General features: G+C 41.6%; 2 protein-coding genes across 11 annotated transcripts in view; both read right to left on the reverse strand.

Annotated features, from left to right (window-relative positions):
- The window catches only part of MAPKBP1 (mitogen-activated protein kinase binding protein 1), a gene marked incomplete at its 5' end in the record, with an annotated part of 49,043 nt that extends 34,497 nt beyond the window's left edge, over positions 1-14,546 (reverse strand). For 3 of the 5 annotated variants that reach the window (XM_079700011.1, XM_079700008.1, XM_079700007.1), the window contains one exon: positions 14,415-14,528. In XM_079700011.1, the coding sequence (XP_079556137.1) occupies positions 14,415-14,528 (114 nt within the window). Of the gene's footprint in view, positions 1-14,414 lie in introns of all 5 variants that reach the window. The other 2 variants (XM_079700010.1, XM_079700009.1) reach the window with 2 other exon arrangements.
- A 7,040-nt stretch (positions 14,547-21,586) lies between these two features.
- The window catches only part of MGA (MAX dimerization protein MGA), a gene marked incomplete at its 5' end in the record, with an annotated part of 89,319 nt that continues 83,093 nt past the window's right edge, over positions 21,587-27,812 (reverse strand). For all 6 annotated transcript variants that reach the window (XM_079698843.1, XM_079698844.1, XM_079698842.1 and 3 more), the window contains 5 exons: positions 21,587-22,896; positions 23,782-23,958; positions 25,321-25,554; positions 25,838-25,949; positions 27,354-27,560. In XM_079698843.1, coding sequence (XP_079554969.1) covers positions 21,620-22,896; positions 23,782-23,958; positions 25,321-25,554; positions 25,838-25,949; positions 27,354-27,560 — 2,007 coding nt within the window. In that variant the 3' untranslated portion in view covers positions 21,587-21,619. The remainder of the gene's footprint in view (positions 22,897-23,781; positions 23,959-25,320; positions 25,555-25,837; positions 25,950-27,353; positions 27,561-27,812) is intronic.

Genomic DNA, 27,812 nt, shown 5'->3' on the forward strand with positions numbered 1-27,812 from the left:
AATCTGTTTTGGTTGCCATGTTTTGTTGCCACCAATTTCTTTCTTCCCCCTTCTCCCCTTCTCTACTTCTTAACCCCACTCAATACAAGTTATAAATACCTGAGTTATAAATCATTCCAGCCAAACTGTGGGCTTGCTATTTCTATAAACAAGCATGTCACAGACCTGTCCGAGGCAGAGCCCTCTCTGCCTTTCCCTCCCTTCCTGCAGGTTAAGAATAACTATGCCTGTCTCTTGCCCACACACTACACTCTAATCTCACAAAGCAGATTCTCCACCAGATTCTGAGAACTGCCACTTATGCAAAAGCCACAGAGGAAGCCAAGGCCAGGAGGCTTTGTGCAGAGACTTAGCCAGCTGGGCAGAGACCCAGTGACCAGCCCTGGGAGGGGGGAGGGGAAGCGGGTATCATGCCCAAGCTCACTCACTCCTGCTCCTTCAGAGACCAAAGTGCCATCTGGTCAGAGGCAGGAAGAGACACAATGGCCACTCCAAAACTGTAGAACAGACCTTGCCTCTCTACTCTGCTCCTAGTTTCTGTGGCTGATTTATGGTTCTACTTTCTATACCATGAAGTCTCCCAGAAACAAATAACTTCCAGTATGACAGAAAAACCAAGTTCTCTCACTAGAGATCAAGATTTGTTGGAGTTGAGCCAATTCTGCTGTGCTGAGATTAAAATAGCCTTAGCTTCTAAGGAAGGTGAGTCTGCCACTGCTTGGGAAGAGGTGACCTTAGAGATCCTTTAGCATAAGCCCCTGGAGACTAGAGAACAGAGGGTCCCAATTCCGGCTGATCAATAGAATTACTCAGAGGGCTTAACAAGTTTTTTTTTTTTTTTTTCAGATAGCAGTCCCTACCCTATACCCATCCCCTGCCTCTGCAAGATTCTTGATCAACAGCTATGGAGCAGGCTTCAAGAATCTGCATATTAAAGCTCTCCAGGTGGTTCTAGTGATTAATCAGGTGGGTAACTATTCAATTAAAGCATTTTGCCTTTTTATTTCCAAATTTCAACCCCTCCTGGGGCTAGGGAGAAAACAATGTTCTGAGTATTCTTACAAGAATACCCACACCCATGGGCTGCAAAAGGTCTTGGGCAGAGAGAGGACCTACAGCCATAATAGATACCATTTATTGAATGTGTACTCTGCGCCAAGAACTGTGCTAAACGCTTTGTAAGACCATCTCATTGAATACTCTTGACAACTTTATGAAGGATTAGTATTATTTCCATTTTAGTTATGACGGAGTCAAGTAAGTAGTCAGTGGAAGAACCAGGATTCAAACCTAAGTCTGTCTGGTTCCAGAAACCATGGTGACCAAGGAGGGAGTTCAGGCTCTCCAAAACCACCAGAATGTTGCAGTTTCTGAAAGAGCACACAGGGAAGTCACCATGCCATCATGGAGGCATCAGGGACAGGTCTGAGAACCAAGGTAGAAGGCAAAGGGCACAGGATGAAGTAGAGGGGCAACAGGGTCCTCTCCTCCTAGCGTTAATGTATTTTAAAAAGTAGCAAGTCTTATCAGTAGCTTAAATAGGTCTAAAAATGCGTTCTGACCTCTCCTCACAGAGATGGTTGCAGAGAAAGAGTAACAGAGGGTCTTCCAATGTCAGAGTACCCCACCTGGTCAGAGCATGCTCACGTCCAACTGGCATTAGAAGCTACAGTCAACACAGACAGCTGACACCCATTTCCAAGGCAACTAAAACTACAGCGTTAGAAGCAGGGGATTATGATTTCATGTGCAGATGGAGGAAGAGGTAAGGATGGCATCAGACCTCAAACCAGTAGGGAACAAATGAGAAGCCTCTAGCCAAAGGACTCAATTATAATACAGCCAACAGCGGGCACCCAAGTCCAAACAGCAGCTTGAATAACACAGTGCCTGGTATAGAGCAGGTACTCCTACCCTCCCTTTCTCTTCCGGTTATCAGAAACGCAAGGATAGGAGACATTTCAATTTAAGCAACCAGAATAGAGGAAAAAAAATTTTTTTTCCTCTTTAAGGTCAGTCCTTGGTATACCAAGACCAGAACCACAAACAAAGCTTTATGACCTAAAAATCTGATCATCAAGAAAGGTCTAATTCTTCCTCATTCACCACCTCTACATGCCTGAGTTTTCTTAGCTTAATCTCTTGGTTTCCAAACTTTGTAACCAGGGAGAATACTAACTGTTCCTTATCTGGACTAAGTGTGCAAAGTGAATGTGTGTTCTGGGACAAGGGGAGTGGAGAGGACTCTCAGTGTCCCTGCAATCATGCCAACTTGTTCCATGAGACTCTCCTAGAAGTAGGAAGGTCTCTTCAATGTGTTATTCTCTATAAAATTCTCATTTCCTTTCCATTCCTAACGCCAACACCCTGGGTGAGGCCTTCGGCACCATATTTCTGGATACAGCAATGGCTTTCTAATCAAGCTCCTTACTGTAGACTCTGCCCTCCCCTCCCCAACCCATTAGAATAATCTTTCCATAGTACAGCTATGATCATGTCCCTCACCTGCTCAAAAACTTTCAATGGCTCCTTAATGCCAACTAAATAAATTATAAATGTCTTAGCCTAGCATCCATCTGTCAATGGGCCCTATCGTTCTTCTAATTCTATTTCCTTCTACTCACCATATGAATGATGTGCTTTTGTCAATCTGGATTATTCATTATTCTGGAAAGGAGCTCTGGGGCTTTTGTTTATATTCTTCTGCCTGGAATGCCCTTCCCTTCCACCATCCCATACTGAAACCCTACCCTTCCTTCAAGAACCAGCTCAAATATCACATCCCCTATGATTCTTTCTGTGATCAACCTGGCCAGAAGTGACTCCTCCCTCCTTGGAATTCTTACAGCAGCACTTAATTTTCATCATTCACACGGCACGTGTTACTTAGTACCTTGTACAGAAGTTCTTTAAGGATCTGTCTTATCTCTCCTGCTACTCTATAATCTCCTGTAAAGCAGAGGCTGTATCTCATACAACTCTATGCTTATAGCACAACACACAATGTTTAATATAGTATATTTGTTGAATCCATTTTTAATACTTTAAAAATATTTGTGAATATTCTTTGGTGCATCTTACTTAGTAAATTCTTTAACCTCCTAGAGAATTCTCCATCTATCATAGCCAAACCTAGAAGCTGGAGAAGGAAGCAGGAAGCAGGATTCTGAATCCTTTCCAGAAAGACTGGGGAAGGTCTGAATGGAATAATCCATGTGCCTTGCATGATTACAAACCAAACAGTTTTACCCCTGGCTTTAGTAAATACATGCATGGCATGGCTCTTCATAAATCTGACTTAAATTATAATTAACGAGTAAGTCCAAAAAGATTGAGATAATTTTTGTTTAATAAAAGTAACAATACTATTATTTAAAAAGAGCTTTACCTGTCCTTTTTAATCAGAAATGAATGGAGCTATAAGTAGTTATTCTGGATGTTAGAATTATGAATGACCTGTTTTCTTCTTTATGTTTCTCTATATGGTGTAAAAAAATCTTTTCAGAAAGCACATGTACTTCAGAAAGTATAAAAAGACATTTTAGGGGCTTCCCTGGTGGCGCAGTGGTAGCGAGTCCGCCTGCCGATGCAGGGGACATGGGTTCGTGCCCCGGTCCGGGAAGATCCCACATGCCGCGGAGCTGCTGGGCCCGTGAGCCATGGCCGCTGAGCCTGCACGTCCGGAGCCTGTGCTCCGCAACGGGAGAGACCACAACAGTGAGAGGCCCGCGTACCGCAAAAAAAAAAAAAAAAAAAAAGACATTTTATTTACCAAAGCTAACCAAGGAAATATTTTTGAGTATCAGAAATGAATTATCTTGGGACTTCCCTGGTGGTCCAGTGGCTAAGACTCCACGCTCCCAATGCAGGGGGCCCAGGTTCGATCCCTGGTCGGGGAACTAGAATCCCACATACATGCCGCAACTAAAGATTCCTCATGCCGCAACTAAAGAGCCCGCATGCAGCAACGGAGATCTCACATGCCGCAATTAAGACCTGGCACAGCCTAAATAAATAAATATTTTTTTTAAAAAAGAAATGAATTATTTCAAATTCAAGAAGCTAATGATGAATTTGTGAGAAAATATTTTTATGTCCTATTATTACTAAAAAAACAAAGTTTATTATACCAGATATATTTTCCAACATTTGTACATAACTTCTTTAATAAAATGAGTATACAGATTTTTAAATTTAAACATTTTAGATTTAAATATGAAATACACATGTTTAAATTGGAGAGACTTTTATCTTTACTGTTTTTTTTCTACTTACAAAAATAACACACACTCATCGTAAAAAATTCCAACATTACAGAAATATAGAAATGTAGATAGTGAATGTCCACCATAATCTACTATCCCTCCCTGAGGTAACCAATTTTAACAACAGTTTGGTATTTATAGCCTCACAATTTTTTCTATGCATATACTAACATACATGTTTTAACAAAATATAAATAATCATTAACATAAAAACTGTTATATAGTTTGCTTTTTGTCACTTAATAGATCTTGTATACCCTCTCATATCAGTATATATAGATTGAACTCATTCTTTTCAACAAGTATAAGGTATTTCATTTATGGATGTACACCAGTCTCCTATTGATGGTTACTTGGATTACTTCAAAGATTTCACTACTGTGAATAACGCTCCCCAACAACAGAAAAATTCAGTTATATACACTTTTGTGTGGTGTAAGTGTTTGCATAGAATAAAATCCCATAATTATAACTGTTAAATCAAAAGATATGAATATGTAAATTTTTCTTCTAATGGATATTACCAAGTTGTCCTCTAAAAAAGGTTAGATCAATGTCTGCTTTCACCAACAGCAGAAGGGTATGAGTGCACTTGTTTCCCCACATCTTCATATATTTTCTTTAAGCAAAAATTATTTAAATAGAATATTTCACTCTCATCCCAACATTAGAAACGTAAAACAATGGGTCATAAAATTAATGCGTTTTCACTCTGCCTTTAAATTCTTAGTCTGAAAGGACGCAGTAAGACTAATTCACTTCCCAAATTATTTCCCAGTATAAATGAATTAGCCCCAAAAGAAGAAAAAAGTTATATTTATTTCTACAGAAGCTACTGCTGTTAAAAAGCATGCTTACTGGGCTTCCCTGGTGCCGCAGTGATTGAAAGTCCGCCTGCCGATGCAAAGGACACGGGTTCGTGCCCAGGTCCGGGAAGATCCCACATGCCGCGGAGCGGCTGGGCCCGTGAGCCATGGCCGCTGAGCCTGAGCGTCTGGAGCCTGTGCTCCGCAGCGGGAGAGGCCACAACAGTGAGAGGCCCGCGTATCGCAAAAAAAAAAAAAAAAAGCATCCTTACTACTCCAGTGATTTCCAATCAGACACAGTAAATTAGGGCTCCCCCCACTCCTGGTTCACTAGCTTGCCTTTTTTAATTCCCCAAAATCATATCCATAGCCCTGAAACAAATTACACAGTAGTTAGTATCAAAAAGAATATTTGCTAAGCCTTTCTTTTGGTCAGTAGTTAAAGTATAGTTGATACAAGTTAATATTGGCAAGAAAAAGGGGCTGAAGATAGGTCGCAATAAAAAGCTGCACAGGGAGGATGATTCAGGGTTGGAACAGAAGAGGTTGAACCTGCAAAAGAGGACTTCTCACAAATGGAAACTTGAAGGAATAAAATCTTGCCAGCAAATTAGAAGAAAATTCCTGGATATTCTAGAAATATGTGGACCCTGATAATATTAGCAACCCCTTAATAGCTGGAAACTTATTTAGATCTTACAATGTGCTTTCACATTCATTAAATCTCATTGAATCCTCACAACAGCCCTAGGAGAAAGCCATCAGTATTCCAATTTTACAAGTGAGAATCCAGTTCCCTCAGAAGTGAGGAAGCTGTCCCACCAGCCCCCACTACACACACACACACACACACACACACACACACACACACACACACAATCAGCATGGCTACTTAAAGTATGGCCCAAGGAAGAGTAGCATGGGCATCACTTGGGAGCCTGGTAGTAATGCAGAGTCTCGGGGTGGGTCTGAATCTCAATCTGCATTTTAATAGGGCCTCTTGCCCCCACCCACTAATCTGTCTACACCTCAACTCAGAGAAGCCCTGTTCACCAGCCAACTATGAGGGAAAGTCTCTACCACAGCTGCTGTGGAGGCCTCAAAAGGGAGACCAAAGCAGCCTGGGGAAGAAAGGACAGCATAAGGAGAAAGGGCATGTTCAGAAAAGTCAGCAGCAGGTTATTATGTCATACGAAAACCATCATGGTGTACAAAGATACTGTGCTTTCCCAAATAGAAGCTGACCAATAGTGTCAGGGTACCAGAGGCAAGTCTGCAGCCTGTCCATTGCATGTTTAGTCCTGACAAGCAGCTGCTTGCTTTTCTCTAGGCAGTAGCTGAATGGTGGCAAGAGTCAAGATTTCTGAGCATGCTCCGAGCTCCTCCCCCATGATCACAAACTAGCTTGGGGCTTCCTCTCCTCAGGACTAACTGGGGCAGCTGCAGGAAAGCACGCATTAAGATCCCATGCTTTTGCAACCATAATGTGATCACTGTTGCCTATTTGAGGAAATAAATAAAAATAATACAAGTTTGAGATCAGGTGAGGCAAGGCACTTGCTCAAGGAACTTAGCAACCCCAGAGCCCACCCAGCCAAACAGACTCAGGTGGGCAAATGACCTCATTTTCATGTTTACTGAGCCCCAACTGTCATCATCCAGGTCAGCCCTGGCACAGGGTATTTTAGATCCAGCTTCTTTCACAGAAAACAGGCATCTCAACTCAGCGACTCTCCACAGCTTCAAAGATAAGGTCAGTTGTGCGTAGGGACAGCCACAGAGGTAACAAAGAGGTGGAGAATGGGGATGAAGAAGGAGAGATTTGGGGGAGGTGGCACTAACAAGCAGTCAGGAGTGTGAGCTACACAATCAACCGCCAACTAAGAGCAGAACAGTTTAAAGCCTCATGATACCCACACACAAAAACAACCGAGGCATCTGTTGGTCTCCACTTCACTCCCCCACTTCACTCCAACCCCAAGAGAGAAGCAGCAACTGCTTGTGGCTTATGGTCATCTGGAACCACACAGCTGTGCCCTGTCAACTTGACATTCACGTACCCACAGAACCACGAGCTGTACAGTTCCTAACGGTACCACAGAATGAGAAGCTGGGATACAGTTCACGAAACTGGAGTTGGGAGTGGGAAGAGGAGCAAGGATGCAAGGGACAAGGGTTACTGAATGATGGTTCTAAAATAACATTCTAAGAAGTTCATTAAATTAACTTTTATGGGGAATGTTGGGGGAAAAGTATATTTTTTAAGGTACTGCCCTTTTCCAAGCTGATCGCAGACGTGACTCTTGGCTATCGCAATACTGGGCATACTTCTGTGCTCAGTGTCATGTTTTGCACATGAAGACTCCCTGGGAGGAGTACAGGTTAAAGATTAAGAGCAGGCTTTGGAGTTAAGAGAGCCAAGATTTGAATCCCAGCTCAGTCATCTACTGGCTATATAACCACCTCTCTGAGCATCAGTTTCCTCATTTACGAAATGGGGATAGTAATAGTACTTATAGGAGGGTGGTGTGAAACTTAAATGAGATAATATACGTACATGCTTAAGCACAGTACACAGCAAAAAACTCAATAAATGTTAGCCATTATTACCACTACAAATATTATTATTTCTAGTATTATTATTGTAAGATAAAGACAGGAAGCACTGACAACAAAGGCTGGAAAGGGGTGGTTCCAATAAGCATACTACTTGGAAATGTTGAATAGCACAAATCTATAATGGATAGAGAAGAAGAAACTTGAAAAGAACAAATAGTCAAGATCAAGTCCTTGAGTATTTTAATTTTTAACAATAAAATCATCTTAATTACATAAGACAAAAATCTCATCTCACCTTAATGACACCATTAGCATCACATCCTTCAGAAACTTGGCAGTGTTCTATTTCTTGACTTGGGTGGTGGTTACGTGAGCAATCATTTTATAATTATTCACAATACAAGGTTATATTATTATATTTCATAAACTTTTCAATGTCTGTTATATTTCACAATTTTTTTACGTTTCATTTTTAAGTGCAAGCACCTTTAATGGGTCAGCTGAACTCACAGGGAAATGACCAGAAGCACCACTAAAGGAACAAAGAAAGCAAAGACAGAGGAGAGGTATGACGGGAAGTCAGAAACTTACTGAGCTCAGCACAAGTGAGAAGCAATGTTCAAACCCAGAAGAACCTGAGGAATTCCTTCTCAGGATTCCTCCAAAAGAGAATGTGACAAAGTGGGGAAAAAAACCAAAATAAAACAGCCACGTGGTCTCACAAAGTGTCGTTCCAAGATCCCTCACTACATTTAAATCTCAACTATGAATGAAGGGGCAGGGAAGGGAAAGTATCTTTAGCTCCATTCCAGGTTTAGGGGGGGAGATAAAGTGTATAAATTTAAAAATCTAACCTAAAAAGAGATTGTTTTATAGACTAGGGAAACAACACACAGAGCATTACAAACATTCTCTGTGATAAAATGAGAGAGGGTGGAATTCACTCCCTAGAAGTCTAAGAGGAGATATCCATAATATGAACTCATTCTTCTGTAAGCGTCCTTCAAAACCAGAGGAAAATGCTGTGGCCAATTAAGAAGCACTGTGAACTTGCTGATACAACAGTTAGGAGGAAGGAAACCAAGATTTGGAAAATCTGAACAACCAAAAATACCAACCCTAAAGATCTACACTGCCCAATCTGTCTGCCACACTCACTTTATTTCTTGCCCTCCCCCTACCCCCCATTTTTTTAAAAAGAGGTAACAGAAGTTAAACTAAAATCCACAATGTGGATTTGATTCAGTAAACTTCCAAACAGATGGGCAGCTCTCACTCCACACCTCTACTGAGAACTGATGTGAAAGAAAGCTGACAGAAACCTGGCCCTGTCCTGCATTAAACAACAGAGCCCAGAGGAGAGGCTTAGCTTGTAGCAGTGGGAATGTGATTCATAATATAACAAATCCTACTGAAAACACTGTAGCTTTTTTTCCTACCAACAGGGCAGTCTGGACATGAAGTAAAAACCAACAGATACTCTGAGAACAACAGTGGGACAGACCATGTTCCCAGAGAAGCTTAGTTTGAATAAACATAGTCCCAAATTTCAAGCCCTAGACTGTTTTCCAAACAAAGAGGCAGTGATAACAGCCACAAGTCCAACTTGAGACTCAGGGGGTTGACAGAGAGGTTATAGAGGTCAGGCTGAAGCCTCGTTTCTATGAATGTTTTTTCATTAGTCAAGAAATGAAAACACACAGATAACAAAAAGAAGAGAGAAGTGAAGTCAGAGAAATACCAATGGCCCCAAAGACAGTCAAAATACTAGCAAGAAAGAAGACAGTGACTCAAACAGATCCAACAGGGGAAACTTGCCCTAAATTACAAGCTGAGAGAGGGAAAAGAAACTTGGAAAGCAGCAGTCCTGTTAGACTCCAAAATAAGTGAGGCCAAATAGATGAGGGCAGGCTTTGCAAGACAACTTAAAGCCTGAAGAGGCTGGGCTATTTTAGACAGCAAAGCAAGAGGTCTTGGGCTGCAGAGTGAAGAATCCTCTCTCTCCAGTGAGACTTACTTTGAAGGCTGAGGGCAGCTGCAGGCACCGGAAGGAAAAGGAAATGGAGATCAAAGGAACAAGACCAGAACACCTCACACTTTTCCCTGTACACCACCTGTTCTGAGGAGCTCAAGACACTTCACAAGCCTTAACTGAAGACTACATCGTAGACAGAAAACTCAACAAGAACTTGCCCAAGTTCACTCACAAAGACAGGTGAGGGGCAGGGCTGCTGGCCACAGAGGCCTCTACTCTCGGTCATCTATTCTAGGTGGGGAGCCCAGAGAGTATGTATTGAACACTAAAAACTCTTGGTTGCTATGAGTCCCAAGGGCAGTGGGTAGTGGAATGGTGACCAAAAAAAACTGGCTAGGACTCAGGGATATTATCATAAAGTTTTCCTATTTCTGCCCCCAAGGGAAATTTCTGCTGATCTAAGTAAGGCAATGACCAGCTCCTTACATCTTACCCTACAACAGGGCAATTCTCTCAGATCTATCCCTGATACAGCAGTTTAACAGAGCAATCAGTCCAGAAGATACAATGGAGATTAAAAAAACTACTCAAGGAGAAGAGTATACTTACTGGGCTAGCTTTATATATTCTCAAGAAGCCTCAGTGAGGACTTGGGTATGAAGCCAACAGATTTCAAGGTGGGCTGAAACCAGCAGTGGGCTTCTGGTGGAACTTAATATATACAAAACTAAAAAACTCTACCCCCAGAGGTTCTGATTCCATATAGACAGGATGGGGCCCAGGAATGTGTATTTTTTTGAAAGTTGCACAGGTATTCTCATGTCTTACTGCCCTCCTGACCTCTCCCCCAAGTTGAGCGCCATCAAGCTAGAGCCAGCCAGTGATCCATAAATGCTTTGAAAAAAGGATTTCCATGGTGGCGCACTGGTTAAGAATCTGCCTGCCAATGCAGGGGACACAGGTTCGAGCCCTGGTCCAGGAAGATCCCACATGCAGCAGAGCAAACAAGCCCACGCGCCACGACTACTGAGCCTGCGCTCTAGAGCCCGCGAGCCACAATGCCTAGAGCCCGTGCTCCACAACACAAGAAGCCACTGCGATGAGAAACCCGTGCACCAAAGAGTAGCCCCGGCTCGCCACAGCTAGAGAAAGCCCACCCGCAGCAACGAAGACCCAACACAGCCAAAAATAAATAAGTATATAAATAAATTTATATTAAAAAAATGAATATGACTCCTCACTGCCAAATAGGCATAATAAAGAGTCTCAGTACTAATACCTGGGCTCAAACACTAATCCAGTTTTTTCTTCCCTATGAAACTCACCTACACGAATTCTTCTTACAGCCACATACTAAAAGGCTCAAAGCACTACCATACAATCAGGCCGGAGAAACACTGGGGGAAGAAATGGTGGCGGGGGGGGAGGATATGAATTAGACTTATATTCATAAAAACTGAGAACTAGAAGAAAGTTGCAGTCACCTTGTCCATTGTTTCCAAAGGGACAATATATAACTCGGATTGTATTAATGGCTATTAATAAGGAAGAAGATTTCAAAACCTCCCTCACTCACTTTTTCAAACCTAACAACCCTCCAGCACAGGCAATCCTTTTGTCTCCCTAAATTTAAATCTTGCCTGCTTGGCTTCAGTCCATTTCTGTCCTTTGTTAAAATGAAAAACAACCCAGCTCCTTCCACATAAAAATCTTTCAGAAACTTTAAGAAAAGAGGGGGAGGGTTAGCCACCAAGAGCACACACATTTGCTTCTTAAGGAAAACACAGTTCAACTGAGATGAGAGAAAGAACTGACAATTGCACAGGATTTGAAGTTGAAGAGCGTTTACAACTGATAACTTTGAGTTACACTTCATCAAGACTCAGGAGATCTGGCAGAAAACCTCAAATTACTCTTTTCCAATTCTGTTACACTGCAGAGACTTCCTTCCCTCCCTTACAGAAAGTTTAATACAAACCTCAGCTCTCATCTACTCTCTCTAATAACTTAAATCCCCATCTCTACTGGCTCTCACTTTGGCTTTTAACCATATTTTAACCATATTTTTAACTAGGTCTCTCCTGAATTAAAAAGCCTTTAATGAGCACTACTTTCCTTTCTCTCTAATGCCCTTCACACCTAAATAGGCTACATCTCTATTTCTTTTTTTCACATTTTATTCTTCCTAATTTTGATTTCTCTTCTAAAGAGGTCACAAACTCCTCCCTATCATTTTTGCTATTCTTCTGGAATTTCAAGGTTATCCCCACTATATTTGACATCTTTAAATTGTTCTCATTCATTTATTCATTTAGTATTTAGTGCATTCCTTACACTGTACTACACAGTGTGATGTAAAGGAAATAAAGAACATGGCCCTGACCTTAGGAAATGAAGACATACATAAAACAACAATTAGAGACTGGTTCCAAGGTAGTAGGGCTAGTCAGAGAAGGCCCTGTGGCTCCAGTAAATATAGAGTTGGATCTAAAAATAAGTGGAGAATTTGGTGAAAAGCCTACTTTAGACAGCAGGAACAGTTATGATTCAAAGCAGCAGGCCATATGAGGGAAGAGCTGCAGAAAGGCCCTCTGTCACTCCCTTCTTTGTCCCCACCCCACACAAAAGGCACATGTCTTTTGGTCTTCAAATTTTGTTTCAGAGTTATTTATCCATGAAGCACAAACTCTCTGACTGTTACCACAGCTACCACATATTAGAGCAGCTCACAAAGCCTTGTACACCAGGTCTTAATGTTAGTTACCACAAGGCAGGCTTTTAGAATCATCTCAGGTAGAGTCTTCTGTAAGGAGTGTGGGGAGACAGGCATCTGCAAGGTCCGAGGCACACAAAGGCAGCTACTACTTTGGGTGCTAAAGATATGCACCAGCACTCTTGCTCTGTCAGACTGTTCAAGAGTCATTCAACTTCAGCTAAGTATTTCCTTCATTCACAGCTCTAGGACAAACAAAGCCATTTAAAGCAGTCTGAAGCACTGAATTCCTATTTGAAGCAGGGATGTTTAATGGTGATGCCAAGGATTCCCTTTTTCACGGTTTTCCTTGAGAGCTTCTCCTCTTCTCTTGCCTCAGGACTCACAGTTCAAGCATCCCTTTCTCTGTGAAGTTTTTTTCTAATCCCCCTAAGCTGATTTAGTTTCCCTCCCCTGTGCTGCCATTAACACCTTTATACATACTTCTAGGACAGCATTTACCACACCATGTTGTAATTACTTGTTTACATGTCTGACGAGCCACAAGCTCTTTGATGGCAAGGATATAAGGTTTTATTCATTGCTGATTCTACACATAATAGGCACACAATAAATGTTTGTAGAATGCATTAATGATGAACGACATGGTAAATTTTAAAGAATGGTAACCGTACAATCCAGATTCCAGACCAAAATTACAATAAGTATTAATACTGAAGACTAAACTCCCATCATACATTTCTATTACCTATACCATTCTTGTTCAGAAAAAGAGGCCAAAGATACACGAAGATGGCTCTAATAGTGCTGGTCATTGCCAAGTTACCAGCCAAGAATATGAGAGCTTACAGTACTAAGAATGATCCAACGCAACAAATGAGTGAACGGAGCCAAATCTAAGACAGTGTCTATGTTTCAGGCTCATTCTCCTGCCTCTGGAGACTAAGAACCATGATTAATGAGAGCCCTCGGAAAAGTCACTATCTCCACAGCCATGGAACCTTGTGCCCAATTTTGATTCCTGTTGAATGAAATACACAGCAAAGGTGTTCACCTTCTGACCAAATCCACGTAAGGTTTTGCTAAGGGACAGGGATCTGAGTTAAGTCCTCCCAGAACTCTGCCATACTGTATATTAGCATTCTAAATCATTCCTCATTGGATTTACTCATCTCTGAAGAGATACAAGCAAGGCAACAAAATGCTGCTGTCTCAAATGCCTCTCCCTGTAGCAATCCTGCACTACACAAGGCTACTGTGTTTACAGGCTGCTTATAAGACACAAAAGCCTAATCTGATCCTGTGGGAACAAGGCCCCAGTTTCCCTCAGGGATTAAATAAATTAGTCTACTTTTGTATTCCCAAACTTGTGGAGCTCTACAAAGTTGAAGAAAGCATAAACATCTACACCCAGACATGGGAGAGGATGGAAAGGGACTTGGTCTCTGAGGAACTTCTGCAGCAGGGTGAGATATAGTGAATGAGATAAGCAATGTTCAAGGGCAAACCAGAATTGCTTGGCTGGCAGATATTTGGCCCCTTGTATGTTACCATTCCTAAAAAGCCAAGAAACTCCAGTTAAATTAATTTAGGTCTCTTGAATAGATAAGTAAATTTGTTTTGACACCAGGGAAGAGCATTTACCTAGCTGATTCCTCGGACTAGGTGTTTTAGCATATTTCTTTCTGCTACCACTGTCTTACATAACCCCAGCTGTGACACTAACACTTGTGGCTACATTAGTGGCAGCTTAGCCCTTCACAGGATATGTGGTCCCACTACCCTCTTCCAAGAAGGAAAACTGAGTCACAGCATATCAACTGGCTTCCCCAAGCACAGACTTAAGTTTGTAGTGAGGCCACAAATGAACCCGGGTTGCCTTCCTCATGTTCTTCCCTTTTCATAGATGAATCTCAGCATGCTCATCCCTGCTTGCTCATTGCTTTCTTGAGGGGCAGAGATGGGCACACTTGGTCCTCTAGAGCCAAAGTGAGCTTCTAGTTCTCCTCTTTCCCAAGAAAGAGTAAGGTAAAAGACGTACATGGAGCAGAGGAGGGTAGGGGAGGAAAGGGGTGGCTCCCAATACTAGGACTCACCTTGGAGCTGAGGTCCTCTCGCCGGTTTCCTGCCTTACTCCTGCGTAATTTGATGGATGGGGATCGCAGAAGGTTCTTGATCCGGCTGGTAATGGTTGACCCTTCCACAGCCATCATGATGAGGAGCCCCCTGGGACACTTCCTGGCGCAATCTTAGGACTTGTCTCAACAGCGGCACTGCTTTCCCACTCCACAGGGCCTTCCAGTATGCCCTCTCACTGACCTGAGATGGCAGAAGCCACCTTACCTTCCGCCTAGCCGTGTCTGCAGCTCTTATCTCTAGGTACTGCCCTCTCCCTTCGCCTCATCCCCACCTTCAAGCCCAGTGCGGTTTCTTACAACGCCTGAAGGACAGACTCATGTAAAGGGGGGCTAAAAAGCCTGAGCTGAGAAGAAACGCAGGGCCACACCTGCCAGAGGCGTTCAACTGAAAGGATGGGATGGGCCCTAGAAGGGCTAGTGGCCGGTCTGATTCCCGTTAATTCCCAACTGTTCTCATGGCATCTGCAGTGTCCAAAGAAGGAGGCCGCCGAGGCCACCGAGGAGTCCCACGGGGTTCTTGAGCACCTGCGCTGGCGGCCGCAGGGACACTCAGCGTGGCGGGGCTCGCTGTGGCCCTGCAACACGTTCTGCCACGGGAGCCTCCCTCCCCCACCCACGACCCTCCTGAGCTCGCTCTCGGCCAGCCGCAGGAGCCCTAAACCTTTCACTTTCCGCTCCCTCAGAAGCCCCTGCTACTCGCCAGCGCCCCCACTCGGGCCCAGCCTCACCAGCCCCGGGCCGCGCGGGCCGCCCGGCTCGCAGCGCCCTCAGGCATCGCGCTCAGCGATTTCAGCTCCGCGGCGGCAGCGGCAGCAACAGCTATGGTGGCACGAGCGGCTCAAAACGCGAACTATCGCCTGGGCTCAGCTACGAGCTGGGTAGGAGGAGCGGAGGCGAGGGGGAGCGGTCTCTACGCAGGAGGGCGTTACCAGAGTGGACAAGTACTGCTTATAGGGGCGGAGCCAATGAAAGGGTCTAGGAAGTAGAGGGCAGGGGACTTGCGAACCACGGATTCCGCACAATGCAGTCGCGACTATGGTTCCTAGCTAGAGGAAGGTCGGCAGAACACGGCTTCAGAACTGAGAAAACCAAGCCTTTTATGGTATTATCAGGCCCGGTCCCCCAGATAAGTGCACTTCCCAGAGCCCCAACAAAACGGTAACCACGCCCCCAGGGTGCTACGGTTGGCATTTGATAGACCCGAGGAACCAGAGCTGAAACTAACTCCTAGCTCAGAATTACAAGACTGGGGTACAGCCATAAGGTCTGTTCCCAAGCGCTGGGATTTAAAACGGATATAATAGTTTCTGCTCGTCGCCTGTCCGGCGCGTTTACCTACGTGGAAATGACTCTCCTGAGTAACTCTTTCGACCGCTGAGAAGTGTATTGAACTAGGCAACCTGATTGGCCGTGATGGAAGAAAGGGGAGGGAGCCTAGGCGGGAAGGGAGGCGGGGTGTCAGGTCAATGTGCCTATGGATCTGTTTCATGGATTCCTTAGCCTCCAATGTTCCATTGTGTTCTCATCCAGAGTTAACCAGGACTTTGTTGCTCCAGATATTTAACATGTTCCTGTCAAAATTTACTCGTGAAACCTTTTCCGTAGTACAGTTACTTTGGCGAGATCACTGCCAAGTTTGCTGTCACTAGATTCCGTGGTATAGTTTTTCTAGCTCATGGGTGGGGTGTGGGGGATGGCAGAGCGTGCACAGAAATACCTTTACATATTATTTCATACGTGTTTCAGCCTAAGATTATTTTCTAGGAGCCTTTCTGCCTCATTGCTATTTAGAGAAATTACCTTACAAAAAGGTTAACCTATGCCAAAACACTTGGGCTCCAGAGAAATAGTACACTGATACATCTCTCATCTGACCCAGACAGATCCTTGGAACCCCTGGGGGAGATGACCTATTAGCAAGAGGGAAGGACTCCTAAACCCATTGCTGTGAGTGGGTCTTGTACAGCCAAGTGGCAAAACAGGTATATTCTTGTGTGTATTGTAGCAGGTATTAAGAATGAGAACTGTAAAGCTAGCAAGTTGACACAAATATCAGCGAAGTCACCTCCTGGGAAGACCAACTGGTAATAGCTACCAGATGCATGACGCTTCCTTCCCTTCAACCACGTGTTGCAGACATAATGAAATATAAAATGGGATTTTCACATTTTCTAATCTGGAGAAAGAGCCAAGGGTCATTAGCCACAACAGTAAGAAATAGGGGGTTGGTTCCTTCAACTCCTTGCTAGTCTGTGATTTTACCTCCATGGGGGTGGGGGTGGGGGGTGGCCGGAAAGAAGGAACCAATATAACACTGTTAATAAAGGGTGCCACCTGGTGTCCTTACTTGTGTGCTGCATTCCCTAGCAACTGCCATCTCCACCCAGTAGAGTTGTCCCTAATTCTCTCCAGATAATTTTTGTGTCCACTATTAGCTTTCTCACTTACATAACCACTCATGGCCAGGAAATGGGTTTACATAATGTCATTGGTCATTTCCTGTACAAAGCTACCTTGGTTTATCCTCTTAGAGAAAATGTTCCCCAAATTACTCCCATCTGAAGCTGAAATTGCAGAGACAATACAAGCTCCTGCTTTCATTGTCGAAGATGATTTAGGCGAAAAGCAACTGAGAACAGTGTAATTAAGAGATTTCTTAAGTCTAGAATCTGGATACTTCCAGTATAGGATCAAAATCACATATTTTTAATTCTTCACAATTTAGTCCAACCTTCACCATCTAGGATACACAGCATGTAGCCTTTTAAGTGCCAATATGGGAATACGCTGTAAGATGAGAAAATAATAATCCCAGGTCCAATGTGAACAGGATTCTTCCCTTTTATCCAAATTAAATAATTGCTATCCCACCCTCCAAAATGCAGCTGACCCTTACATACGTATTTCACTGTTCGTGTGCTATTTCACTTTTTATTCTGCTTGTCTATGTCCTCAATATGTATACATGGTTGTCAGATTCTAAAATTCTAGATGTCTAGGAAAGGTGTATACCATCGTCTGTTTTCATGATGCTCACTAGATAAGATTTTTAAATTCACCCTAGACTTAACATACAAATAAGTGCAGTTATAAGATCCTGGAAAACTAACAGGCTAGAGTAAACATTTGCTCATCAATTCAAATATTTATTGAGCACCTTTACATGCAAGGCACTGTGGGACAGCTGAGACCAGTGTTCGCAGTTGGAAACAGGATGGATCTCAAAACAATGCTTCCAATACTGCTTTCCTATTTAACAAAGTCTAACAGCAGAGTTTACAGTGATAGAATTTAGTAGAGTTTAGATTTGTCTCAAAATTTCCAACTCCTCCCATGGTTTAGCCTTCTCACCCTCCATACATACCTCCATCACTATCACTCAACACTTAACATATCTTTGTAGAGCAGTTCAGTCATATTTAATATACTACAATTATGCCTCAGTTCAAAAGTTGTATATATCAAATTATTTCCCTCTAACTTAATTTCAAAAACACATTTTTGGCTGTTTTTTTTTCTCCAAATGGCAGTAAGTCTATTTTCTCTGCATCCAGCAATTCATGTTCATGTAAAATTTCATTAAGAGATAATACAATAACATGAAGTACTGATGCCCTTACCAACATTTTCTTAAAAATCAACAATTCTGTGCAAGAAATCTATTCTGATTCTTGGTTATAAAAGTATCCGAAAATGTTCCTACTCTGTGCCTCTGTGCATTTTTTTTTTTAATCTCCTGGGAGTGAGGAATAAGGGTCATCATTTTTCAGACCCATCTTCAAAGTGCATTTACCTCTCAATTCACCTGATATCATTCCATTTCAATATCTCAACTAGTATAATTAGGGGGAAAAAACTATACTACTAAACCCTGCTCCAAATAATATATAGATTGTCTGCCTTACTTCCATGTTCAAAACATCTTTCAACTTGTTATAGAAAGGCCTGTTGTTAAGTATTTCATCATAATTCTGGGGAAAAAAATTACACACAGTAATTTGATTGAAGTTTATATAACTGGACTTGATCTGTTAGTGACTCTAGAGTAGTTCAATGTCTAAAAGGACTCCTTTAATAAAAAATTTTTGTAAACTGTGATACTAGTTAACATATAGCTTGCTTTAAGAATATCTATTGTCCTTAGCCACTAAGACTATGTTTATGTCCTGTTATTCACCAGGGGAACAGGTATGTTACACCCTGAACACACTGGTACTATGAGGCTAGCCATTCTTCACTGTAGAATGACTCCTTAAGCCAAATACTTGCCATCAAGTTGTACAAAATTTTGAAGTCTCCATGTAAAACACGCTGCAAAGATTAGAACACCAAAAACCTCCTCCAAATGGCATGTCCGAAACTTTGAAAACAGTAAGGAATACCTATTATTATCTCCTTCAGTGGCACTTCTCCCAAATATGTCTCAGGGCATTAGAATTCTCTACTCCAACTCAGCACAAACCTCCCAACACCAAGTCCTGCTTTAATTATTGTAACTGATTTATTTCAAGTTTATACATTCTTCCTTCCACTTGCCAAATTTCTTCTGTTCTTAGGTTTCTAAAAAAATAGTCATTTTTCAAAAGCAGAAAAAGAAAGATATATATATTTTATAAAAGAAAAAGCTAAATCTGACATAATTATATTCTTAAAAACATTCCATTTATTTACAGATGTATAAAAAGGCAAATTATTGGCCTACTGAGATCATGCTTCTTATATAGAGTTAGGGTGAGAGCTCACTATCCTCCCAATTCCTCAACTCCTCACTCAACTACATCTTTCATAATCACACATGTAATTTTCATAGATCAGTTTCTCCTGGGGTAAGGTTAAACGGTAGGAGTTTTTGGAGATTTTAGATTTCTATCAAGACTGCAGGATTGTTCTGAAGATTGAGCCCTCCCAAAATTAGCCCTAACAACTTTCTAGTTCTAAGAAGGTCTTGAAAACACCATTATCTTGGGGGTTTTGTAATGATACCTGCAGCCTTCCTTGAACACCTGGGATCATCTCTCATTTCTATCTTTGTACATCTCTCATAAACAGAGTTAAATATCTTCCCATCAAGTAATGAATATTACTTATTTGTCTATTTTCTTCTAAAAAAAAAAAAAGAACAGTGTTCAGAAGCAGAATGGTCCTTCTTTTCCTGAGGATTACTCGCTCACTTGCCTGCTCCTTGGCTGACCCTCAGAAGCTACAAGAGCCTTGGGAAGTCAGGAGGAAATGCAAGGACAAGACAAGCAAAGAAATAATGGGAAACTGCTATACCTGGATTAAACTACTAGCATCTCCAAGGACAATTATTAGCAGGGAAGACAGGTGCTGGACTCCTTGGCTAAGGCATTGAATGAAATCTCCTGGGTAAAGAGAAGTGGGAGGGATAATGAGAAGCTGAGGGGTGCTCATTACCTACTTCAAGCTTCTTCAGTAACCTTTAGAGGTGGGAAAGTTGAATGCTGATGAGGAGGTCTAGAAAGGCAAGTAACACAAAACCAACAAAGAATTTGTTCCCACTGCAATTTGCAGAAGAAAATTTCCCACTCTTTTCAATCTGTTTATTACCAGAGTTACTAGAAAGGGAACCAACCACGGAGGTAATAATTCACTGGCTAGGACCATTCCAAAGTTGGTTTCACAACCTAGTTTTGAAGATATGCTGAGTGGGATTTGGGATAAAGAAGGCAGGGGATGTAGAAGAAACAGCATTACCTAGGCACAGCCCAGGCACTGGAAGCTCTTGTGTTAGTGTTTCACAACACAAGCAAATCCTGTCAATGAAGACAGAACAGGGGTTACATTCCAAAATATAATTATTTAAGAAAGGCAAAATGCAGCAGCTAAATCCCAGTCTATACATTTTCAGAATAGTGATTCTTGCCCCCAGGAGTTTCCAAGAGACCCCTCAAGTGCACCATGATTATTTACAAACTAGATAGGAAACATCATTTCTATACTCAATACAAATCTCATCTCCTAGGTTGAAAACTTCAGCCTTTGAGAAATCTATGAAAACAACTATACAAAAATATAAATATCTTTATCTTTACAGGCTGTCAGTCCTTCATACCCTGACAGCTAATGAGTGAAAAAGCTCTACAGATCACTGAATCCATGGTAGCAGATAATAAAAAATATATCTTGTGATTCAAATACTGCCTTATTTCCCTGGTAAAGAATGCCTACTGTGACTTTTCTTTTCTTTACATCCTGTGCAGGTAATAGTGAATGAAACCTTCAAGCACCAGGAGGCTGGCTTGATTTGGGGAACATCCAGCCTCACAGATTTTTATTTTGGCCACTGTCTCTGGTATGGAGAGGGAATGCTTTCCATTTTAGCTGTCTCTTGAGTGATGTGATTTGTGAAAGGGGGTGGACTCCCTCTATGCCTACCTCCAAAATATGTAATCCAGGTAGAAATCCTTGGTACTATGAAATGGCCTTCTCAACACCCAAAGACAATAAGGGAGAATTAGTAATTTTAACATCTGAAAATGATTACCTTAGTAATAAAAAGTTTTTGTTTTAAAGCATTCCTACTCTACCAGAAGGCTTGGATTTATAATTCTGATTGAAAAGGTGAGGGAATGGAAGCTACTTGGGATATAAAAGAAGAGAAAATTTTGTTGAACGACACTAAGTCCTTCACTTTGGTATTCCATGGTACCCATCCTCTCTCCCCCTACTCTTGAAACACCAACTAAAAACTCTCTCTTCTGGATCCCTCTGCACAAGTGCATCACATTCCTTGGACTTCAGACTTAAACAACTTAAACAACAGCTATCAACTAAGGTTCAGTTCATAGCAACTCCAAAGTCTCAAGCAGCTTTTACTCTGGGAGGGAAGAACTAGGAACCACTATGGACCTACAGTCTTGTTATGAATTCCTTGGGTAAGAGGGGCACCTCGTGTTCAGTAATGGATCGCATCTTCTTAGAGAGGATGAGGAGACCCAGCACCACAAGTGAGGTAACACATTTTAACATGATCAGAATTTCATAGCAGTAATTTCTTATACCGAGGTCAGCACCCTACCCCCTTTCTCTACCATTATCCACTGCATCAAAGTCAAGGATCACAGTTCCATGACACAAACAGGTGCCTGCAGAGAAAGGAGGTTTCCCCTCACAGCCTGGCTTCTGCCTGAGGACAAATAAGTTCATTTCCCTGCAGAACTTGGTGAGGCCCCAGAGTTGCCCAGTTTGGCCACAACAGGTGCCAATGTAGGCATCATCTTGCTGTCCCGGCATTCCTGGTCATTCCCTGTTAAGTTCATTTTGTGTCCAACTGACCCAGCTTTGGCAGCTACAGGTGCCAAACAAGGCATCACCTTGAGACTCTGACCATCTGCATCACTGGAAGGATTAGCTACTTTTAAACCTAGAGGTGCCAATTTTGGCATCGGCCTCCACAAAGTATCTGTGCTGCTGTTTTCTAGGCCAGCCTTCATGTGTAGGATGGGGGGTGAAGACACACTTTCAGGCTCTGCAGGGATGCCAGAAGTACTCTTCCCTTCATCACCAGCTTTCCTGTGGGAAACGAGGGAATCCTTTATCTCAGAGTCAATAACAATCTTAAGGACATCTGGCTCAGAGGCTGGTTCTGCAAGTTGTTTTTCATTCTCAGAAAAGTCATCATCTTCCAAGTGCAAGAGGAGTGGGCTGACAGAGTCACTCTCCCCTTGAACATCAGGCAATTCTTTCAAACCAGTTCCCAAGTGGCCAACCTGGAAAGTTGCTCTGTTCCCAGGAGGAAGCTTACTGATAAAAGCCTGTCGAGCATCCCCTGGGAACTCTGTATCCATAGAGCTGGGCAGTTCAGCCAGGTTAACAGAGTCATCATTTAACTGCTGATTAAGAAAGGCAATCTCATTGAGCAGAGATGTCAGTGTCTCATCAGTATCATCCTCATCTTCCATATTAGTTAGCAGTTCGCTGGGATCCAGTGCTGCCTCCTCTATAGCTGATGCTACCTTTCTCAATTCCATCTCTATGCTTGAGTCTTTCAGATCTTTCATCTTTAATTTATGAAATGGAGACTCCTTTGTCTTCAGTCTCTCCCGTCTTGATTCACTCTCTTTCCATTTATGCTGAATTCCTCTCATATCACTGGAAATCTTTTTGGGTAAGAACTCCTGTGCTTCTTGCATACTGGAAACATCAACTATTTGTGGAAAACCAGAATCTTTATTTGACAGATAAACCTGTGTTGTACCCAGTGCCATTCTGACATCTCTGTGGTTGCCTCTGGAAGAGATTCTACCCAAATCTTCACAGGAGTTATCTTCGTTCCTGACAGTGTTTTTCAGGTGGTCAGGCGGCTTGCCATCAGGAACTTCATGAGGGTATTTGCTGCCACCCATATCTACCAAACCTCCCTCTGTGGCCAATGATGTCACATTAACAATTCTTGGCATCATAAATAAGTCGTCGTTTTCTGGGGGGAAAAAAAAAACTGATTTATATCTACAGTGGTAAGTACTCTCTCTCATTCATACCCAATAACCATCTCATGGGAGTTGTAGTTAAAATTTCACCAGTCTACTTTTATCAAGAAGATGAAAGGAAATACCAGTTTTTCAAATTATGGACTTAGCCTAAAAAGAAAATAGGTAAAGTCTAACCAAAAGACACTTTGATATTCTATCATTAATAAAAGTTCTGTTTATTTTATAGAAATGCTCCCCAAGTTTATTTTTTTATCCTGAGGCAGACATGCACCTTGATTCTGTTCGTCCAATTAACTGCTACTCTGAGGGAAAGATGAAGCCCTAGAGGCAGCACTGTAAGAAAGGATGACTCCTCCAGACTGGGTTTAGCAGTACTAGTACTGGTAAGGATACCCTTTTACCTTAATAGAAATTCAGGTGCCTAGAACCTAAAATTTCGTCAAAGTGAAATTTCCTTTTCACCTCAACTCCTTATCCCCAAAAGGGAGGGTGCTGAAACTGTATCAGGCTGGTAATGTAGGAGTGTACCATCTCTGAGTACAACACAAAATTGATAAATATTTATTAACACCAAAAACTAAAACAAGAACTCCTCAACCTCCTTTTACTTTCACATCTTTTCAATTCTTTTCCTACTCAGAAATTAGAAGAGATCGCAAAATAGTTCCCATTCCCAGGTAAAAAAGACCATTCAATACCACAGATAGGGCAAAACATGTTCTAAAAAGAGAATCTTCTCTTACAAAGGCAAACTCGAATACAATAATAGCTCTTTATCATTACAGAACACATTCAAAGGCTTTCTCTGTCACTTTGAGATACCAGGGATAACTCTTTTTCACTACCCATGAAAGACAACACTTATGACATACCTGACTGAGCCACAGCACTGCTGGCAACTTGAGGTTTCAGATCTGCTTCTAGGAGAGCAGGAGAAACAGTAACCACTGGTCCTGAGAATAAGGGACCTTTTAAAGTGAGCAACTGCCCTTGTGGAGTCATCACAATGTTGGCAGAGGTGTGTGGAGTGTTAGAGGGTGAGGTATTTTCTGTAAGGAAGAGCAGAAATTAGTTAAGGATAAAAGATCTTCAATTAATGCTAGTGAACAGCCTAAGAGTGTAGGAGACATCCCTAAAAACCATACCTTGTCTTAAAAAGCAAGAAATAAAATTCAAATTTAGTTAGGGAACCTCAACTTGCAATTTACTTTTTGAACCATTTTTCACTGAGTAATGGTTACCTGTCCAGTGATTCTCTTAAGGGACAGAATTTCTTATTGTTGAGGAACAGAGCCATGGAACCACTTTTTCAATGGAATGCTTCTGATGGTCTTGATGGTGAGTCAGGATGAAGGCACACACAATTTTATCCCTAGGTTTGCTTTCCTATATACCGCTAAGAAATTACTTCAAGTTTTTAGACCTCAGTTTTTCCACCTGTAAAATGAGGTGACTGGACTAAATGATCATTAAAATCCTTTCTTAGGAATAACATCATTTAAATGTGCAATGTTATAACTAACTCATATTTTAGTATCTATCACTACTTTCTTAGTTGATATAATAAACCAGAGTTCCTTGGTTCATACACTGTGCTATCCAAAGAGTAAAAAAGGATATACCATTCTCAAAGGATATAAACAAGTAATGTAAAATCAATATAGCCTCACTTCCAAAATCAAGATAGAAGAGAATAAAAAAATCAAAACCAATTTACTTTGTTCCTTAATAGCAATTCACTGACAGATTGCAATCTGATGAAAAGTAGAGCCTGATTAACAAAAATAAACTTAAAAAAAAAATTTCCAATTTATTTGTCTCAGCTAGATCCAAACTTCCTCAACTCATGAGCAGAACTGCAGGGAAATCAAGAGTTCATTTATAAAGTCTGAAAAGATGGCAGCTTAAAAAAAATACTGAAACACTAGAAGAAAAATACTTGTCTGGAGACGGCTATCGCAAGTAGGTCTTATATGTTACCAAGACTGATAACTTATTAGGATTTGCTTAAGTGTGTAAAGCTAGAAACCGAAATCTAATGTAGTTAATATTCTACTTTTAATACAACCCATCTTTCATTTAATTAAAACTAAAATTATGGGGCTTCCCTGGTGGCGCAGTGGTTGGGAGTCCGCCTGCCGATGCAGGGGACACGGGTTCGTGCCCCGGTCTGGGAAGATCCCACGTGCCGCGGAGCGGCTGGGCCCGTGAGCCATGGCCGCTGAGCCTGTGCTCCGGAGCCTGTGCTCCGCAGGGGGAGAGGCCACAACAGTGAGAGGCCCGCCTACCGAAAAAAAAAAAACAAACAAAAAAAAAACTAAAATTATGGCCAAGAGAAGACATTCAGTTCTCTAAACTAAACTGAACTAATGTTCATCTACATTAAAGAAAGCAAAGAATGTCTCTCCTACCTGTGGCCTGGTCTTTTTTTCTGGAAAGAATCAAAGGTTTCCCCTTCCTGTTATTTATAAACATCTGTCCGAGATCTACAGATGATGCAGAAGATCCTTCCTGCTGTTTGCTAGTTCTGGGAGACACATCAAACTCATCTGATCCCATCTTCTTTTTTCTTTTTTGTGCCTCTAATGCTTGTTGTTTTGCATAAATATACTCTAGCTTCTTCAGGACCACTTCTTCTGTCTTACCTATAGGTTGATAGGGAATAAACTGTTACTCTCTATAAGACCCCACGTAATAATGAGAAATAGAGTCAACTGAAATCCAGTTGATTTAACTATATTCCCCTAAACTATGGAAGGCAAGAGTAATTATAATCCAGAAGAAATGTCCCACCCAGTCAAACGATAATTCTCATGTTATCTCTGGGAATCAAGCGTCAAACTAAGTAGTATCTGAAAGATCTACTAAGGATTTTCCTAACTAAAGCTATATTTATACTCTTTATCAGAGATCATTCACTTATCTCACCTGAAAGAGATGATACTTTCCGTATCAAAATATTCCGTTTGCGAGTCAGGAGATTTTTCTGTCCTATCAACTTGTCTGCCTGATCTGTTAGTCCTTGAATTTCGCTGAATGCCTACGACAAGAAATAGTAATATCACGTCCATCAGTTTGCTTTTTCCGAAAAACAGGTGGGGCCTATGCAATTTCTTAAATAAAAAAATTTTTATCTAATATTTTAGAGAACTTTATAATGCCATTTAAAACAATTGTTAATGTTTAAAAGCTTATGATTACCAGGGGGAAACAGGAGGAGGGATGAACTGCGAGACTGGGATTGACATAAACATACTACTATATATAAAATAGATAACTAATAAGGATGTACTATATATAGCACAGGGAACTCTACTCTACTCTGTAATGGCCTCTATGGGAAAAGAATCTAAAAAAGAGTGGATATATGTATCTGTATACATATGTTCACTTTGCTGTACACCTGAAACTAACACATCGTAAATCAACTAAACTCCAATAAAAATTTTAAAAATAATAAAGTATAGAAGTTAAAAAAAACCCCAAAAAACAATTTTTAATGTTTCAGAATTTGTTTTTTGTTAAACTTCAGGAGATTTTTCTGGCTTATCCTTCTAGGGAAAGTGATTATTTACAAAGAGCACCACTGAGTGGTTAACAGGTATTTCCACCTACTGCAAGGAGAAACAAAACATTTTACTCTGCTTAGATCTTAATAATCAACTTTAAAATCAACTCCTAGGGGCTTCCCTGGTGGTGCAGTGGTTGACAGTCCGCCTGCTGATGCAGGGGACACGGGTTCGTGTCCCGGTCCGGGAAGATCCCACATGCCACGGAGTGGCTGGGCCCGTGAGCCATGGCCGCTGAGCCTGCACGTCCGGCGTCTGTGCTCCGCAACGGGAGAGGCCACAACAGTGAGAGGCCCGTGTACCGCACAAAAAAAAAAAAAAAAATCAACTCCTAATCTAAGCAAAATCTGGGTGAAATAACCTTGTTCTAGAGGGATATGACTGCTTGCCTTTTACTCTTCCAACTTCTACTTATAAGCAATTTAAACAAAATTACCTTAGATATTCTACATGCAAAATTAAAACTTCTGCTAGCTTGAATACTACAGAGTTTCCTTTAAAGTGACTGTCAACTGTTAAGAAGTATGTCAAAATCGCAGTTGTGTGGTGCCTTTCACCGTGATAAACTTTTCTAAGTGCTACGGAAAACACCAGTGTAAAGAAGTCATAGTAAACAGAGTTTACCAGAGTTTCTAACTTTTTTTGAAGGAAGGATAATAACTTGCTGGTTAAGAATCTGACTTTCAATGAAAAGCTACTTTGACTCAACATAAGGACTTTTCTTCCTAAGGGATTTATTGGGCATTCATTAGTCCACCTTCAAATGTTAAACACAAGCTCTATTTCAATCTTCTTCATTCTCTTTCTCATAAATATCTCTAGAAGATTCTTTCAGTCAAGCTCTTACTTGTCTGTCATTGACACATAACACTTACCCTAGTAAGAATGAGGCTTTTGGAAACCTTGGAAGAATGAAGTAACCCCAACGTGATCTTCAATTTCTCAAAGAGATCCCTCATTTCACCACGGCGGCGCCGCTCATTGGCAGTGTGTGTCCGGCGATAATAAGCAAAAGCCTCCGCTTCTTTCTGTAGTTTTTCACTCCAGTAATCAGGTTTTAGTTTTAGAGGAACTGATGTAGCCTGTCCAAACAAAAGATCGCCACTTAAGTATCTTTCACATGTACTCGCCCTCTTCCTGCACCCCAAATGGCACTGCTCTATATCAGACACCCACCATCTTCTGCATGGAGTATCTTAACAGCCTCTCAATTGGTCAACTGACTACCAGTCTATCCTTCCTCCAAATCAACAGTGTAAATTCTAATACATGCAAATGTGGTATCACTTCTCAGCTCAAATTACAGTAGTTCTCAAATGAGGGAGAATTTGAGA

Source organism: Hyperoodon ampullatus (assembly GCF_949752795.1).
Source record: "Hyperoodon ampullatus genome assembly, chromosome: 3".
NCBI classification, from domain to species: domain Eukaryota; kingdom Metazoa; phylum Chordata; class Mammalia; order Artiodactyla; family Ziphiidae; genus Hyperoodon; species Hyperoodon ampullatus.